Raw genomic sequence first — 13,538 nt, forward strand, 5'->3', positions numbered from 1 at the left:
TGACTCCGGATCACATTAAGGCTGATTGATGAACATCCACTGACCTGAAAACAGGTTTTGTTCTTTGGTTTCAATGTATTTATTTATGCTGTGTAGTAACTGTAAAAAATAAAGGTAACTACTTCACGGATTTTGCCTCACAGGTTATTTTCGGAACGCAACCCCTAAGAAAAACAAGGGTTCGCTGAGTTTACTTCATTTATTCTACAGCAGAAGTTTTGTCAAAAAAGCGTAACAGGCTAAATTTCAAAATGTTGTAAAAACTTTTTTTAAATAAAAATTTGTGTAAAAAGAAACAGTCCATGCATCCTCAAACACATTCACTTAAATTTTCACTTTATGGTTCATGTTCACATTCTTTATTGACTGTATATCAAATATATTTTAAATGTAACTGAAGATATGACATAATACAACATATAATATTCAATAAAATACAAAGACTTAAATCTTATTGTATAGACCAGGTCATCAAATCACTATGATGCCTGTAGGACTTATTAATGTCCAGCAGGTGTCAGTATTGAGTGACACAGAATCAATACAGTTTTGCTATGAGTCGAAACGATACATGACGCCTCATTTACCCATCACTAGTATTCTAGAATAAGTGCGCACATTTTAGTCTACATTGTTGTGTTTTGCTTGATTTGTTTGTTTTGAGTTTCCTTAGTGCTGCTGCTCCAATCCTTTAGGAGAGCAGAGAGGTGGAGATGGTGGAGCGAGCCAGCTGAGGCTGCAAAATGGTTCATACCGCTACTCATCATCCAGAGGGGGGGAATGGGGTTTTTCTATGTTAGTTTCAGTTTTGTGTATTTTCCCCTTGGTGTTTTGTATGTGGCCTGATCAGCCAGTATTTAAGTTTCCCTTTTGTCCATTAGTTAGGTCTGTTTGTTTGAGTTATTATGAGATGATGTCTGTTACTTTGACCTCTTTTATGGGCCCAATTTTTGTCATTTTTTCTATTATTTACCCAAGTTTTGTTTGGGTCAAATAAAAAATAAATATTTTTGACTTAAAACCAGTGCCCTTAACTGCTCGGTCCATCACAGCGGAAATAATCCTATTAAATGTTGTAACTGTGGAGGAAATCACACTGCAGCATTTGCAGGATGCACAGTAAGGAAAGAGGCAGCTGAAGTTCAAAAAGTAAAAACTGAAAAGAGAGTTACTTATGCTGAAGCAGTGAAACAGGTGAAAAATACTGATAACACTCCTAAAATAAACTATGAAAGGAAGACAGTGGCAGACAATAATCAGGGTAACATCACATTGGAAAAATTGATTCCTTTTCTTGGATACATCATTAGTTACTCAGAACAAGCAAAAAATGAAACAGAAAAAATAAAAATTATAGTGAAAGCAGCTGAAAAATTTTTTAAGGTCAAAGATTTATCTTGGGAAAAATTCATGATGAATTGCGACAGGGATCATTTGAACAGGAGGCATCTCCAACCATCGCATAATTCTAATATTACAATGGAACGCTTTCATCAAGTCAGTCAACAAACAGATTTCCAACACGTTGTGTGCATTTATAATTTTTCATTTCTGATATAGGAGGGAAGCTGGCCGATAGCAGGGCACAAAAATAAAGACTTCCTGAAAAGATCAGAGTGTAAACTTTTTGGTAAATCCCGTTCTAATGTAAAATATGACATCACTGGATTAAGGAAATGTCTAGTATGGTATCACACATAATATTTATGAGAATTTGGAAACGGGTGCTTTTTATTTCCCAAAGTTATTGGAGGAGAAGAGAATGGATATTTCAGCTGCCTGAAATATTTTGGTAAATTAATTAATTTGTTTCCATTTTACAGGGGGAACAGATTTTATCAGGGGCTTAAAATATTTTTTTCCCCCATCCTAACTTTGTCAAAAAAAAGAGCAAATTTTTTCAAACTTGCAGGATTTCTTGTTGATGAAGATGGGAATTAACACAGTTAAAGACTTTGCAGGTAAATTCTTTGTTTTCCATTTTACAGGGGGAACAGATTTTATCAGGGGCTTAAAATATTTTGTTCCCCATCCTAACTTTGTCAAAAAAAAGAGCAAATGTTTTTTTGAAAATCACAGGATTTCTTGTTGATCATAAGAGGAATGAAAACAGTAAAAGACTTGCAGGTAAATTAATTTGTTTCCATTTTATAGAGGGCGAACACATTATTTCAGGCAGCTGAAATATCCATTCTCTCCTCTTCTCCTCCAATACCTTTGTGAAATAAAAAGCACCTGTTTCCAAATTCTCAAAAAATATTATGTGTGATACCATACTAGACATTTCCTTAATCCAGTAATGTCATATTTTACATTACAACGGGATTTACCAAAACGTTTACACTCTGATCTTTTCAGGAAGTCTTTATTTTTGTGCCCTGGTATCGGCCAGTTTCCCTCCTTTATCAGAAATAAAAAATTATAAATGCACACAACGTGTTGGAAACCTGTGTTTGTTGACTGACTTTTATTTGTCAGGCTTAAGAGACAAAAGCTGAAAAAAGATCGATTCACTTCGCGTTTAAAATAACACAAAACAGCGTAAAAAGACCTCCACACAAGACCTCGTTTATTTATGTATGTATTTTATTTTGATAGCTGCCGATTAAACTGAAAGTTACAACATTGACATGATTATATGAGTAGTTTTTACCGAGAAATCGATCAGAAGAGCCGTGAATATGGTCAGATCCGCCGGATCCACTTCTCTGGCTGCAATGCGCGCTCCCGACACAAGGGGGCAGAATTTCACAGGGGAACAGAATTTCTCACAAGACCGGAACCAATCTAGTGGCGAAAATGTAAACGGAAATACGTCACCACCTCTCGTGGCTTATACCATAGACATAATATAAGGGTAGACATAGACATTAATACGTAGACGCTTCATGGAGCGGGTCGGCCCGTTGCTGCGATACGTAACAGCGTCCGCCATATTGAATGTGGCAACTCTGCCAGTAAGCTAATACAAGTGAATGGACCAAACTTTATAAAGTGCCGTTCTACAAAGTATTTTAAGTTAATTCCTGCCATTGACACATTTTTTCACACAAATTAACATATTTGACAATCAAAGAAATTGGTAAAGACAGAATTTTTAACTTTTGATGTGATTATTTAATTGTTTTGGGGCATTTCTGAATAAAGAGCACAATGTTTTATTTGATAGAAATGATTCTGATCATTTTTATATTGAAATTGCTGAACAGACACTTTTACAGTGTTTTATTAAATAATTTATTTACATAATTCCATAATTTAATGTACATTTAACATTTACAATTTTCCTGTATTTATTTTTATGTTATTGAGAAAAGACTTTTGATTTATAAATCAGTCATTGTCAAACATTAAACTACATATTTTTCTAACTTTTTTCCAGATAATAAATATTTATTACAGTTTAACTCTGCTATTGACAGCAAAGAGTGAAAATAATTCTAACAGAGTAAATTATATTTCATTACATAAGCTAAATTAATACACTAATACTTCAGATTGAGATATTTTAAAATACACAAAAAGTGAAAGAATAAAATGTATTCATTATACTGGGAACACTGGTCACAGGCTTCAGTCTGCTGGTCACACTGGGAGAACTCCATGACTTCTGAGACGTCCTGGTTCACAGGCTAAAGCCAAGAATAAAAGAGAAATTATCTAAAAGTGAAATAGAAAATACATCAATGTTTCCTTCACATTCATAAAAAGCCATTTTCAGCATGTTGGGCTCTGACTCGTAGCATCTTTATAGCTAAATACCGACATGGTGAAGCTGAGCTGGAAACAGACTGAAGACCAGCAGCTCCAGCTGATCCTGACTGACCTTTACTCACTAAATCCTCTGGTTTTTAATTCACTTCTCCTCTAACAGCCGTTTCTCATCAGCTCTGATTAGAAAACAGTATGAAACGTTAGCAGCTATGCTAACAATCAGCGGTTATATTAGCTGCTATGCTAACAATCAGTGGTTATATTAGCTTCTATGGTAACAATCAGCGGTTATATTAGCTGCTATGCTAACAATCAGCGGTTATTTCGGGCCAGTTTAGCTACATAGGAAATATTTTCCGGTTGTTTAGAAGCGAATTTCTGGCTGCAAAGTAAAGTAATTCTGATCTTTCATCCTAACTTGGGGAAGGTAATGAGAATGGACGCAGTTTGTTTTGTAAAACGGTTGAAATAAGTCCACCCAGCACAGAACTTAAGGAGCTCCGATCGCCCTGCTGCCACATAGAAGATGGCGGACGCGTTTACGTACGACTCAGCGCTCCATGAGGGGTATACGTATTGATGTCTATGAGGGTAGACCCCGCATTGGCTGCTCCGGCGTAGGAAATACGGCGGCCATCTTGGAGCGGTAGACCCTCGTACTTTGCTGAACCAAAATAGCAGAAGATCCTCAGTTCTGCTCGGCTTTTTCGTGTTTAAATGTAAGAACTGTTGACGCCAGGGACCGGGGGATAACTTTTCACAAGTAAGAATGACATATTATTGTTAGTATGTTGTGAATGTAATATTACTGTACTGTATTTATGCCCATCAGCGAAATGACAGCAAATGTTAGCTTTCGGTCTTCAGCCGGAGATTTGATGACAGGAATATGTTTCAAACAGGCCAACTCACAATTTCAGTAGTTTGGTTAATTATCATTATCAACAAATCTTAATCAAATTTGGAGTTTTATGTTCTTTTAAATATGAAAATCAAAAATAGTGAGTAACGTTTTTCTGAATGCTCAGCTAGCTTACGAAGGCAACAAGGCTTCTTAGTTTCAACCGTTGGCTTTTTTATTTTTGCTTTGTTATAACAGTTATGTGCAGATCAGCCAGTACAAAATAACTTCGACGAACTCACTAAATAACAGTATATGAATAAAATAACCGCATTCGGACAATGTTTTTGTGTACAGACTCCCAGATATCAAGTTGTTGTTTTAAAGGTTTCCAAAAGATAAAGAGATGAGGAAGAGGTGAGAAATAGCTTTGAGGAGGGATGGATTCACTGCAAGTGATTTATCTGTACTGTGCAGTGAGCATTTCAAAACGGAGGATTTTGACAAAACTGGTCAGATTGAGGGGGCTGCACAGTGGTGCAGTTGGTAGAGCTGTTGCCTTGCAGCAAGAAGGTCCTGGGTTCAATTCCCAGCCTGGGGTCTTTCTGCATGGAGTCTCCATGTTCTCCCTGTGCATGGTGGGTTTTCTCCAGGTACTCCGGTTTCCTCCCACAGTCCAAAAACATGACTGTTAGGTTAATTGGTCTGTCTAAATTGCCCCTAGGTGTGAGTGTGTGTGTGCATGGTTGTGTGTCTCTGTGTTGCCCTGCGACAGACTGGCGACCTGTCCAGGGTGACCCCGCCTCTCGCCCGGAACGTTAGCTGGAGATGGGCACCAGCAACCCTCCCGACCCCACTGAGGGACAAGGGTGTAAAGAAAATGGATGGATGGATGGATGGTCAGATTGAGAGCTGATGCGATACCATCGATTTTCAGCTTCCCAGTTCACCTTCAAAGAGTAGGTGCATTATTATAAGTTCATTAGCATTCATAAATGTACATAATGTTAGTCTTAAGGGATGGTGAGATATGTGTGTTTATGTACAGGTGGTATATACTGTAAAGTCCATATTCATAAGGCTTTTACATCTAAGGTTCAAAACTACAGGACTACAATAACCTCCACAGAAGCTTGAACTGGTGTGTCTGTGACCCAGAAACCTGTAGTTCAGACCTGCAACCTCAGTCTAATAATGATTATGAGGCGTCTATCCTTATATTATGTCTATGTGTTGAAGATATCTTAAATCGTAATTACGGAGTCCCGTCAAATGACAGATCCAGTGACGTCATTTCAGATTTCTTGAAAGGAATTTTGACTAGTCAAAATGTAATAGACGATACCTTGAATTATTATTCTTACTAGTCAGAATGTAAATACAGATATCTTAAATTACTATTCCGGAAAGTCAAAATGCATTTTTAGATATCTGGAATGTACGGAAGCGCATTGCTATCACGCAAGAAAAAAAAAATTCGAGCGCTATCACGTTATAACGTGATACGTATCTTGTTAAAACGTGATACATATCACGTTATAACGTGATACTATCTTGTTAAAACGTGATACTATCTTGTTAAAACGTGATAGTTATCTTGTTAAAACGTGATAGTTATCTTGTTAAAACGTGATATGTATCTTGTTAAAACGTGATAAGTATCTTGTTAAAACGTGTTACATATCTTGTTAAAACGTGATATGTATCTTGTTAAAACGTGATAGTTATCTTGTTAAAACGTGATACGTATCTTGTTAAAACGTGATAGTTATCTTGTTAAAACGTGATATGTATCTTGTTAAAACGTGATAAGTATCTTGTTAAAACGTGTTACATATCTTGTTAAAACGTGATATGTATCTTGTTAAAACGTGATAGTTATCTTGTTAAAACGTGATACGTATCTTGTTAAAACGTGATAATTCTATGTCCAGGAAGTGGCGGTATTATGCTAGGCTGGTACAGTGGCTGACATGAATTGGTCAGGTTTCCCTTCATGTTTGGTCTACATGGATATGGATGCTGCTTTGCACTGTGGTTAAAACCATTAATAGCTACTCTTAGCAGGATCCTACACAGAACGGGGCTGCACAGAAGGAAACGTCAATTCGGTTCTCTAGCTGTGGCGGCGTTCCTGACTGTCTGGATCGAAGCTGAAGTTGGCTTCCGATTGTAGCTTCTGATTCGGGAAATGGCTTAAGAGCGATTAGAACGGAGGCTCAGATGTATTTGCTGAACATTTTCTGTAAAACATTTTTATTGAACAGTACAATAGGTGCATAACGGCAACGGCTGTTCGTAACCAAGCAACCAAAATAAACAGAAGGCTAGATAGTGGCAAAAGACAAAACTAGATCCTGTTAAGCATTCTTCAAAATAAAAGACTTCCTCTCAAGTTAAAATGCATCACAGCCAAACAGAAAGGCAGGTGCTCTAGGACAAAAAAATTAAAGAAAACAGAAAGCTAAAATAATAGCAAATATTGTAAATGTGATAGTTCATTTATAATGCGTTCCAGATACAAAAAGGTTTTTAAATCTCTCATGTTTGAAGTTTCACAATTCAGATAAAGGTTTCACAAATCACAAACTCGGTTTGAAATATTCTGCCATTGGCGTAGAATAATCTACTCCAGATTTGAAGTGTCGATGTATGTTTGTTTTTAAAGCATATCAGGTGATTTCTTAACACTTGCATGTTAAATCTAATTCCATGATTAGTTACTTATTTACAGGGTTGTACATTGGTGTAGTTGGTAGAGCTGATGCCTTGCAGCAAGAAGGTTCTGGGTTCAATTCCTGGCACGGGTCTTTCTGTATGGAGTCTCCATGTTCTCCCTGTGCATGGTGGGTTTTCTCCGGGTACTCCGGTTTCCTCCCACAGTCCAAAAACATGACTGTCAGGTTAAATGGCCTCTCCAAATTGTCCCTAGATGTGTGTGTGTGTGTGTTGTTGTGTATCTCTTTGTTGCCCTGCGACAGACTGGCGACCTGTCCAGGGTGTACCTCGTCTCTCGCCCAGAATGTCAGCTGGAGATAGGCACCAACACCCCTCCCGAGCCCACTAACGTACAAGGGTGTAAAGAAAATGGACGGAGTTACTTAATTACAGTCATATGTTAAGTATAATTTAAATGCTCATTATTATTTACTGAATGTAACTTGGTTGTACATAATTACAAAAAGGTGATGTGAAAAATAATTAAATTCAAAGCTTTATTTATGATTTATTTTGACAAAAGGGAAGAGAGAGGAAGTCTTTTATTTTGAAGAATGCTTAACAGGATCTAATTTTTTGTCTTTTGCCACTATCTAGCCTTCTGTTTATTTTGGTTGCTTGGTTACGAACAGCCGTTGCCGTTATGCACCTATTGTACTGTTCAATAAAAATGTTTTACAGAAAATGTTCAGCAAATACATCTGAGCCTCCGTTCTAATCGCTCTTAAGCCATTTCCCGAATCAGAAGCTACAATCGAAAGCCAACTTCAGCTTCGATCCAGACAGTCAGGAACGCCGCCACAGCTAGAGAACCGAATTGACGTTTCCTTCTGTGCAGCCCCGTTCTGTGTAGGATCCTGCTCAGAGTAGCTATTAATGGTTTAACCACAGTGCAAAGCAGCATCCATATCCGTGTAGACCAAACATGAAGGGAAACCTGACCAATTCATGTCAGCCACTGTACCAGCCTAGCATAATACCGCCACTTCCTGGACATAGAATTATCACGTTTTAACAAGATACGTATCACGTTTTAACAAGATAACTATCACGTTTTAACAAGATACATATCACGTTTTAACAAGATATGTAACACGTTTTAACAAGATACTTATCACGTTTTAACAAGATACATATCACGTTTTAACAAGATAACTATCACGTTTTAACAAGATACATATCACGTTTTAACAAGATAACTATCACGTTTTAACAAGATAACTATCACGTTTTAACAAGATAACTATCACGTTTTAACAAGATACATATCACGTTTTAACAAGATATGTAACACGTTTTAACAAGATATGTATCACGTTTTAACAAGATACATATCACGTTTTAACAAGATAACTATCACGTTTTAACAAGATAACTATCACGTTTTAACAAGATACATATCACGTTTTAACAAGATATGTAACACGTTTTAACAAGATATGTATCACGTTTTAACAAGATACGTATCACGTTTTAACAAGATAACTATCACGTTTTAACAAGATAACTATCACGTTTTAACAAGATACATATCACGTTTTAACAAGATACATATCACGTTTTAACAAGATATGTAACACGTTTTAACAAGATACTTATCACGTTTTAACAAGATACATATCACGTTTTAACAAGATAACTATCACGTTTTAACAAGATAACTATCACGTTTTAACAAGATATGTATCACGTTTTAACAAGATAGTATCACGTTTTAACAAGATAGTATCACGTTATAACGTGATATGTATCACGTTTTAACAAGATACGTATCACGTTATAACGTGATAGCGCTCGAATTTTTTTTTTCTTGCGTGATAGCAATGCGCTTCCGTAGGAATGTAATTACGGATAGTCAGACGAAACCGAATTTATGTTAAAACAGCTTGCCATACTCTGATTGGTTCACTCCGCGTCCAGCTGCAAAGGTTCATGTTTTCTGACTCGAGCATCGAGCCTTTGCCAGTTTATAGGAGCCATCGAGCTCGAGGCTTGTACTCTGGCATGCCCACAGCCTTTGCGCGTAAACCGGAAGTCCCTGACGCTCCAATTGCGTGCGATCCGAACGCAGCATTAAAAGACATAACTGAGGATAGTCGGAGTTGCTCACAGTTTTCCACTTCTTGGGCGTTTCCGTTTATCTTTCCGTCTGTGATTTCGGGATTTCCCAGTTTTTCATGACCACTGGAAGGCATCATAAGCTCCACCTTCACCTCCACCCTTTCCGCCTCAGCACGCTGTGAGTTTTCACTTCCTCTGGGTTTCATTAATATATTCTAGTTCCACCGCTCTTCTAACAGCTTGTTGTGTTTTAAGTCAAACCTCAGTGTTTTTATGTTTCGGCAAAAATATTTTCTATCAGAAAACCTCGAATCTGAGTTTCGGACGGAGAGACCGAACCAACCCGGAAATGGGTTCTTCTTCTCTGACTGCGTCTCTGCTCCTGCTGTCTCTGGTCTTCATGCAGTTTGTCTCTGCTGCAGGTGAGATTCAGAAACATGGTTAAATGTACTTACAGTAAAGTCTAAGTCAGCCCTCAAGAGCCGACATGTTTTAGTTATTTCCCTGTTTTAACCCCCTGATTGATCAGCAGAACCTCGACATGCTGAGTTCTGACGATCTGGGCTACCCCGTCAGATTCTCCTTCCGTAGCTCATCTAGATGGCCAATTCTGTCTGTCGGTGCTACCTTTCGAGAACCGATGACGTCATATTTGCATCGCATTTAGTGTCGGTGTTAAATATAATGATCGGAAATCTTTCAAGTGGCGCTTAGCAGTGATATGCAGCATTTCACTGGGGGGATGACAAACTTTTCTAAAATCACAAAAACATCCTTCCTGTTTAAAATACCCGCATGTGTAAAATCCTCCATGATCAGTGGCGTTTCTAGCCCTGTATCTCGGCCCCCCTGAACAGAGTGGCCACCCGTCCCGTAGAATACGGAGTCGTTACATATTTGGCCGTTAAATGTGTATTGATTGTCGTGCAGAGATCATAAAGGGGCAGGTGCTCAGCAACAAAAGGGCCCATCTAACCTCCTTCTAGGACAGAATATTAAAGCCTCTCAGCTTTCAGAGTTTAATAAACAATGATAAATTACAAAATTGTGAGATAAACAATCAAGATAAGATATTCCTTTATTAATCCCGCAGTGGGGAAATTTACATTGTTACAGCAGTATAAAGGACAGAGCAGAACCAGTATAAAGATCTAAATATACACAGTGAAATCAAGTGAATATAGAAATACTGAAACAGTATTGTTTGAAATATACATAAATAAATAAATAAACCATATCCCTAAAGCTAACGAAGATTTCCATATAGATCATATCACTATGCCTATGTAAGATATAACGTCCCCATTCACTCAGTGCGTTATAGTTATAGTTCCACATCGCTTAGGATTTGTTGCTGCGCGTTTGCAGAGTGAAGGAAAGAGGAGACCAGCTGCACAGGCAGGCTGAGAAATGAGATGCAGGTGATCGGCAACAAGAGCCAATGATCACCGATCACCGATCATACACTTTTTCACGAAAATCGGCCGATTATGATCGGTGAGCGATCGATCGACACACCTCTAATAATTACTTATTTATGATCATTTACTATATGAAAAGAATAAATGATTGAAACAGAACCTACAGAAATAAAAACTAAGAAAGTTCAAATGGCACAAATTGTGCCAAAATGGCTAACATGGAAGGTCAGCCTAGATCTTTATCTAGTAGCACCTCTCTAAAACTCATATGATTAACTTTTTTTCATGAAACTTGGCACAGTAAAAGGTCAGATTGTGTACTGTTGTTTACTACATATTTTGGATTTCAACTGCATGCTTTGAAAGGAGCATTCATAGATTGAAGTGTTTTTTTTTTAGGCGGAAATTGATTTTTGTCTTAATTTTTGCTGTTTATCATATTAATTCCTCAGTAACAGGCAGGGTGGATTTTAGAGCTGTAGCATGTTCTCTAGGGTCTTTCCTTTGTTTTGATACCAAAACAATTAAAATAAACTCTGTAGTTCTTGAGATACATTCAATTCATTTTGGGCATGTTATTTTCAGCCATATTGCTGAAAAACAGGCCGTGAATCAGAGAAGTTTAATATTTAAAATTGTCTTTAAAAACTGACCTTTGACCCTGATCCAGTCTTTCAGGTTCTGACTGAGGGTTTCAGTGTTTGGAAGTTTCCGTTGGATGAATCTTGATGGATCTGAGCTCGTTCTTCATCACACAGACCTACACTGATCTCTGGCTAGTTAAAGGACACTTTGACCTCTGACCTCTCTGTTTTCTCTCCTTCAGATCAGAACAACGTGACAATCAAAGCTGAACCTGGAGATAACGTCATTCTGACATGTAAAGATCCTGAACAGGGGAAAATCACAATCGCAGAGTGGAAGAGAACCGATCTGGGATCATCAGAATATGTCCTCCTGTACAAAGATGAGAAGAACAATCCAGGAGCCCAGCATCCATCCTACAGGGACCGAGTTGATCTGCTGCTAATTCAGATCAGGATAGGAGACGTGTCTCTGATTCTGAAGAACACGACGACTGATGACAGCGGGACGTATGAATGTCGAGTTGATACAGAAAAACATGTGGAGAAACTGATCAGCACCGTCAACCTCCAGGTTTCTCCTTCTCCTCCTCCAGGTGAGTGTTTGTCTCTGGATCAGAATATTAAGAGAGGAAAAATGATTCCAAAACTTTAAAAACCTTTTGACTCGTTATATCCTCTCTATGCCCGGATTCAGAAAAATGCTGTGCGCAAAAACTGAGATCACACAGAGATGACAGCGTCACAATAATCAGCATTTATTCAAGACAGATGCAGAAAAGCTCATCACAAAGCATCAGAAACCTCAGAGCACAAACACATGAATTTACCTGAGAAAAGGAAAAAGACAAAAGATGTAAAAGACAAACGGACAGCAAAGACGTCTTTGGAGATTTGCAAGCGCAAATCTGAAATGTTACTCTGTGTGGAAAGTTTTATCTCCCTTTCTTTAATTTATTCTTTAATCTAAACATTTGTGAATCTGCAATTAAAACGCAGTCTGAGTCGCTGTCATACTCCATGTCCTCTACCTGTGCAGGTGGAGCTGCAGACTGATCCTCTGCAGCGCCACCTTCAGGTAACGCTGCAGCCTCGGCAACAGCACAACCAGCCGTCTGATCTGTTTCTATAACCTGATTGCTCCCATCTGAGGAGACCTTTGGAACATCAGTTCCAGTTTTCTCAGTATCCTCCCGTGCAGCGTGTTTATTCAGACCACTGCTTCCCTCCCGGCATCAGAGCCAACTGACGGAGGAGGAAACGCCCCGCCCTCTGCAGGCGGAGGAGCTCCAACCGCCGGCGACTCCTCTGCTCTTCCACTCACCTCAACCTGAGCTTCCTGATTTTTGTGCGGGCAAGAAGCCCGCTTATGTCCAACATCCCCACATTCAAAACATTTCATACTCGCATAAACCATGCAAGATCCTTCTTCATATTTCACTCTGAAAGAAACTTCTAGCGTCTGTGTAGCAGTTTAAGAAAACCTGCCTCCTGAAAGACTGAACGTGTTTCAGCTCGTCATGTTTACATCCCAAACCAACAGTTTTAAAACCACTCGCAAGTTTCCCAAAGCGCTGGAGCTCTTTCTCCAACAAAACATTTGGAATGAACGGCGGCCCGCCCGAGACAATGACCCGGGTGGAGGGCAGCGCAAGCGGCGACACCTGCAGGTCTCCGCCTATTGTCACCCCACTGACAACCAGCTGGTTCACAAAGCCAGTCTTTTAAAAATATCACTTATTCATTCTGGAAGCATAAATTAAATTGCCGTGACCAACTAGATCACCAACTGCCAACAGAACCGTTTCAACTGGGCATGCCGGATCAGGTTGGATCCGAATCCCATTCCTCAGAGAGGGGCGGCGGCTCTGGAGACGCCATCCCCGCAAACAAACGGCGCTACGAGCGCTGAAAACCAAAATAAGAACCCAAGACTTGGAACCAATGTAAGTAAAGACTATTAGAAAACAAATGCATGAAAAAAGAAATCAAAAAACGTTTGAGACACTTTCACTCTCTGACTCACCACATGCAGAGAGAGAGAGAGAGAGAGAGAGAGAGAGAGAGAGAGAGAGAGAGAGAGAGAGAGAGAGAGAGAGAGAGAGAGAGATCTCCTCTGATGATCTGGTGCTGCATCTTCAGTCATAAAGTGTGTTCACACTGAAACCTGGATCATCCTGATCATGTGACTAAACCTCA

At 38.8% G+C, this 13,538-nt stretch overlaps 2 protein-coding genes across 2 annotated transcripts in view; one reads left to right on the forward strand and one right to left on the reverse strand.

Moving 5' to 3' along the window:
- Window positions 1–13,538, reverse strand: part of LOC103460740 (low affinity immunoglobulin gamma Fc region receptor II-like) — a 121,635-nt gene that overhangs the window by 81,159 nt on the left and 26,938 nt on the right. The gene's annotated exons all lie outside the window — the stretch shown is intronic.
- Window positions 9,107–13,450, forward strand: LOC103460741 (selection and upkeep of intraepithelial T-cells protein 1-like). The gene is made up of 3 exons (XM_017303458.2): window positions 9,107–9,512; window positions 9,636–9,756; window positions 11,582–13,450. Exons 2-3 carry the CDS (start codon window positions 9,684–9,686, stop codon window positions 11,992–11,994), a joined length of 486 nt encoding a protein of 161 aa, XP_017158947.2. The 5' UTR covers window positions 9,107–9,512; window positions 9,636–9,683; the 3' UTR covers window positions 11,995–13,450.

Source organism: Poecilia reticulata, chromosome 18 (genome assembly GCF_904066995.2).
Source record: "Poecilia reticulata chromosome 18, P_reticulata-male-v2, whole genome shotgun sequence".
NCBI classification, from domain to species: Eukaryota; Metazoa; Chordata; class Actinopteri; order Cyprinodontiformes; family Poeciliidae; genus Poecilia; species Poecilia reticulata.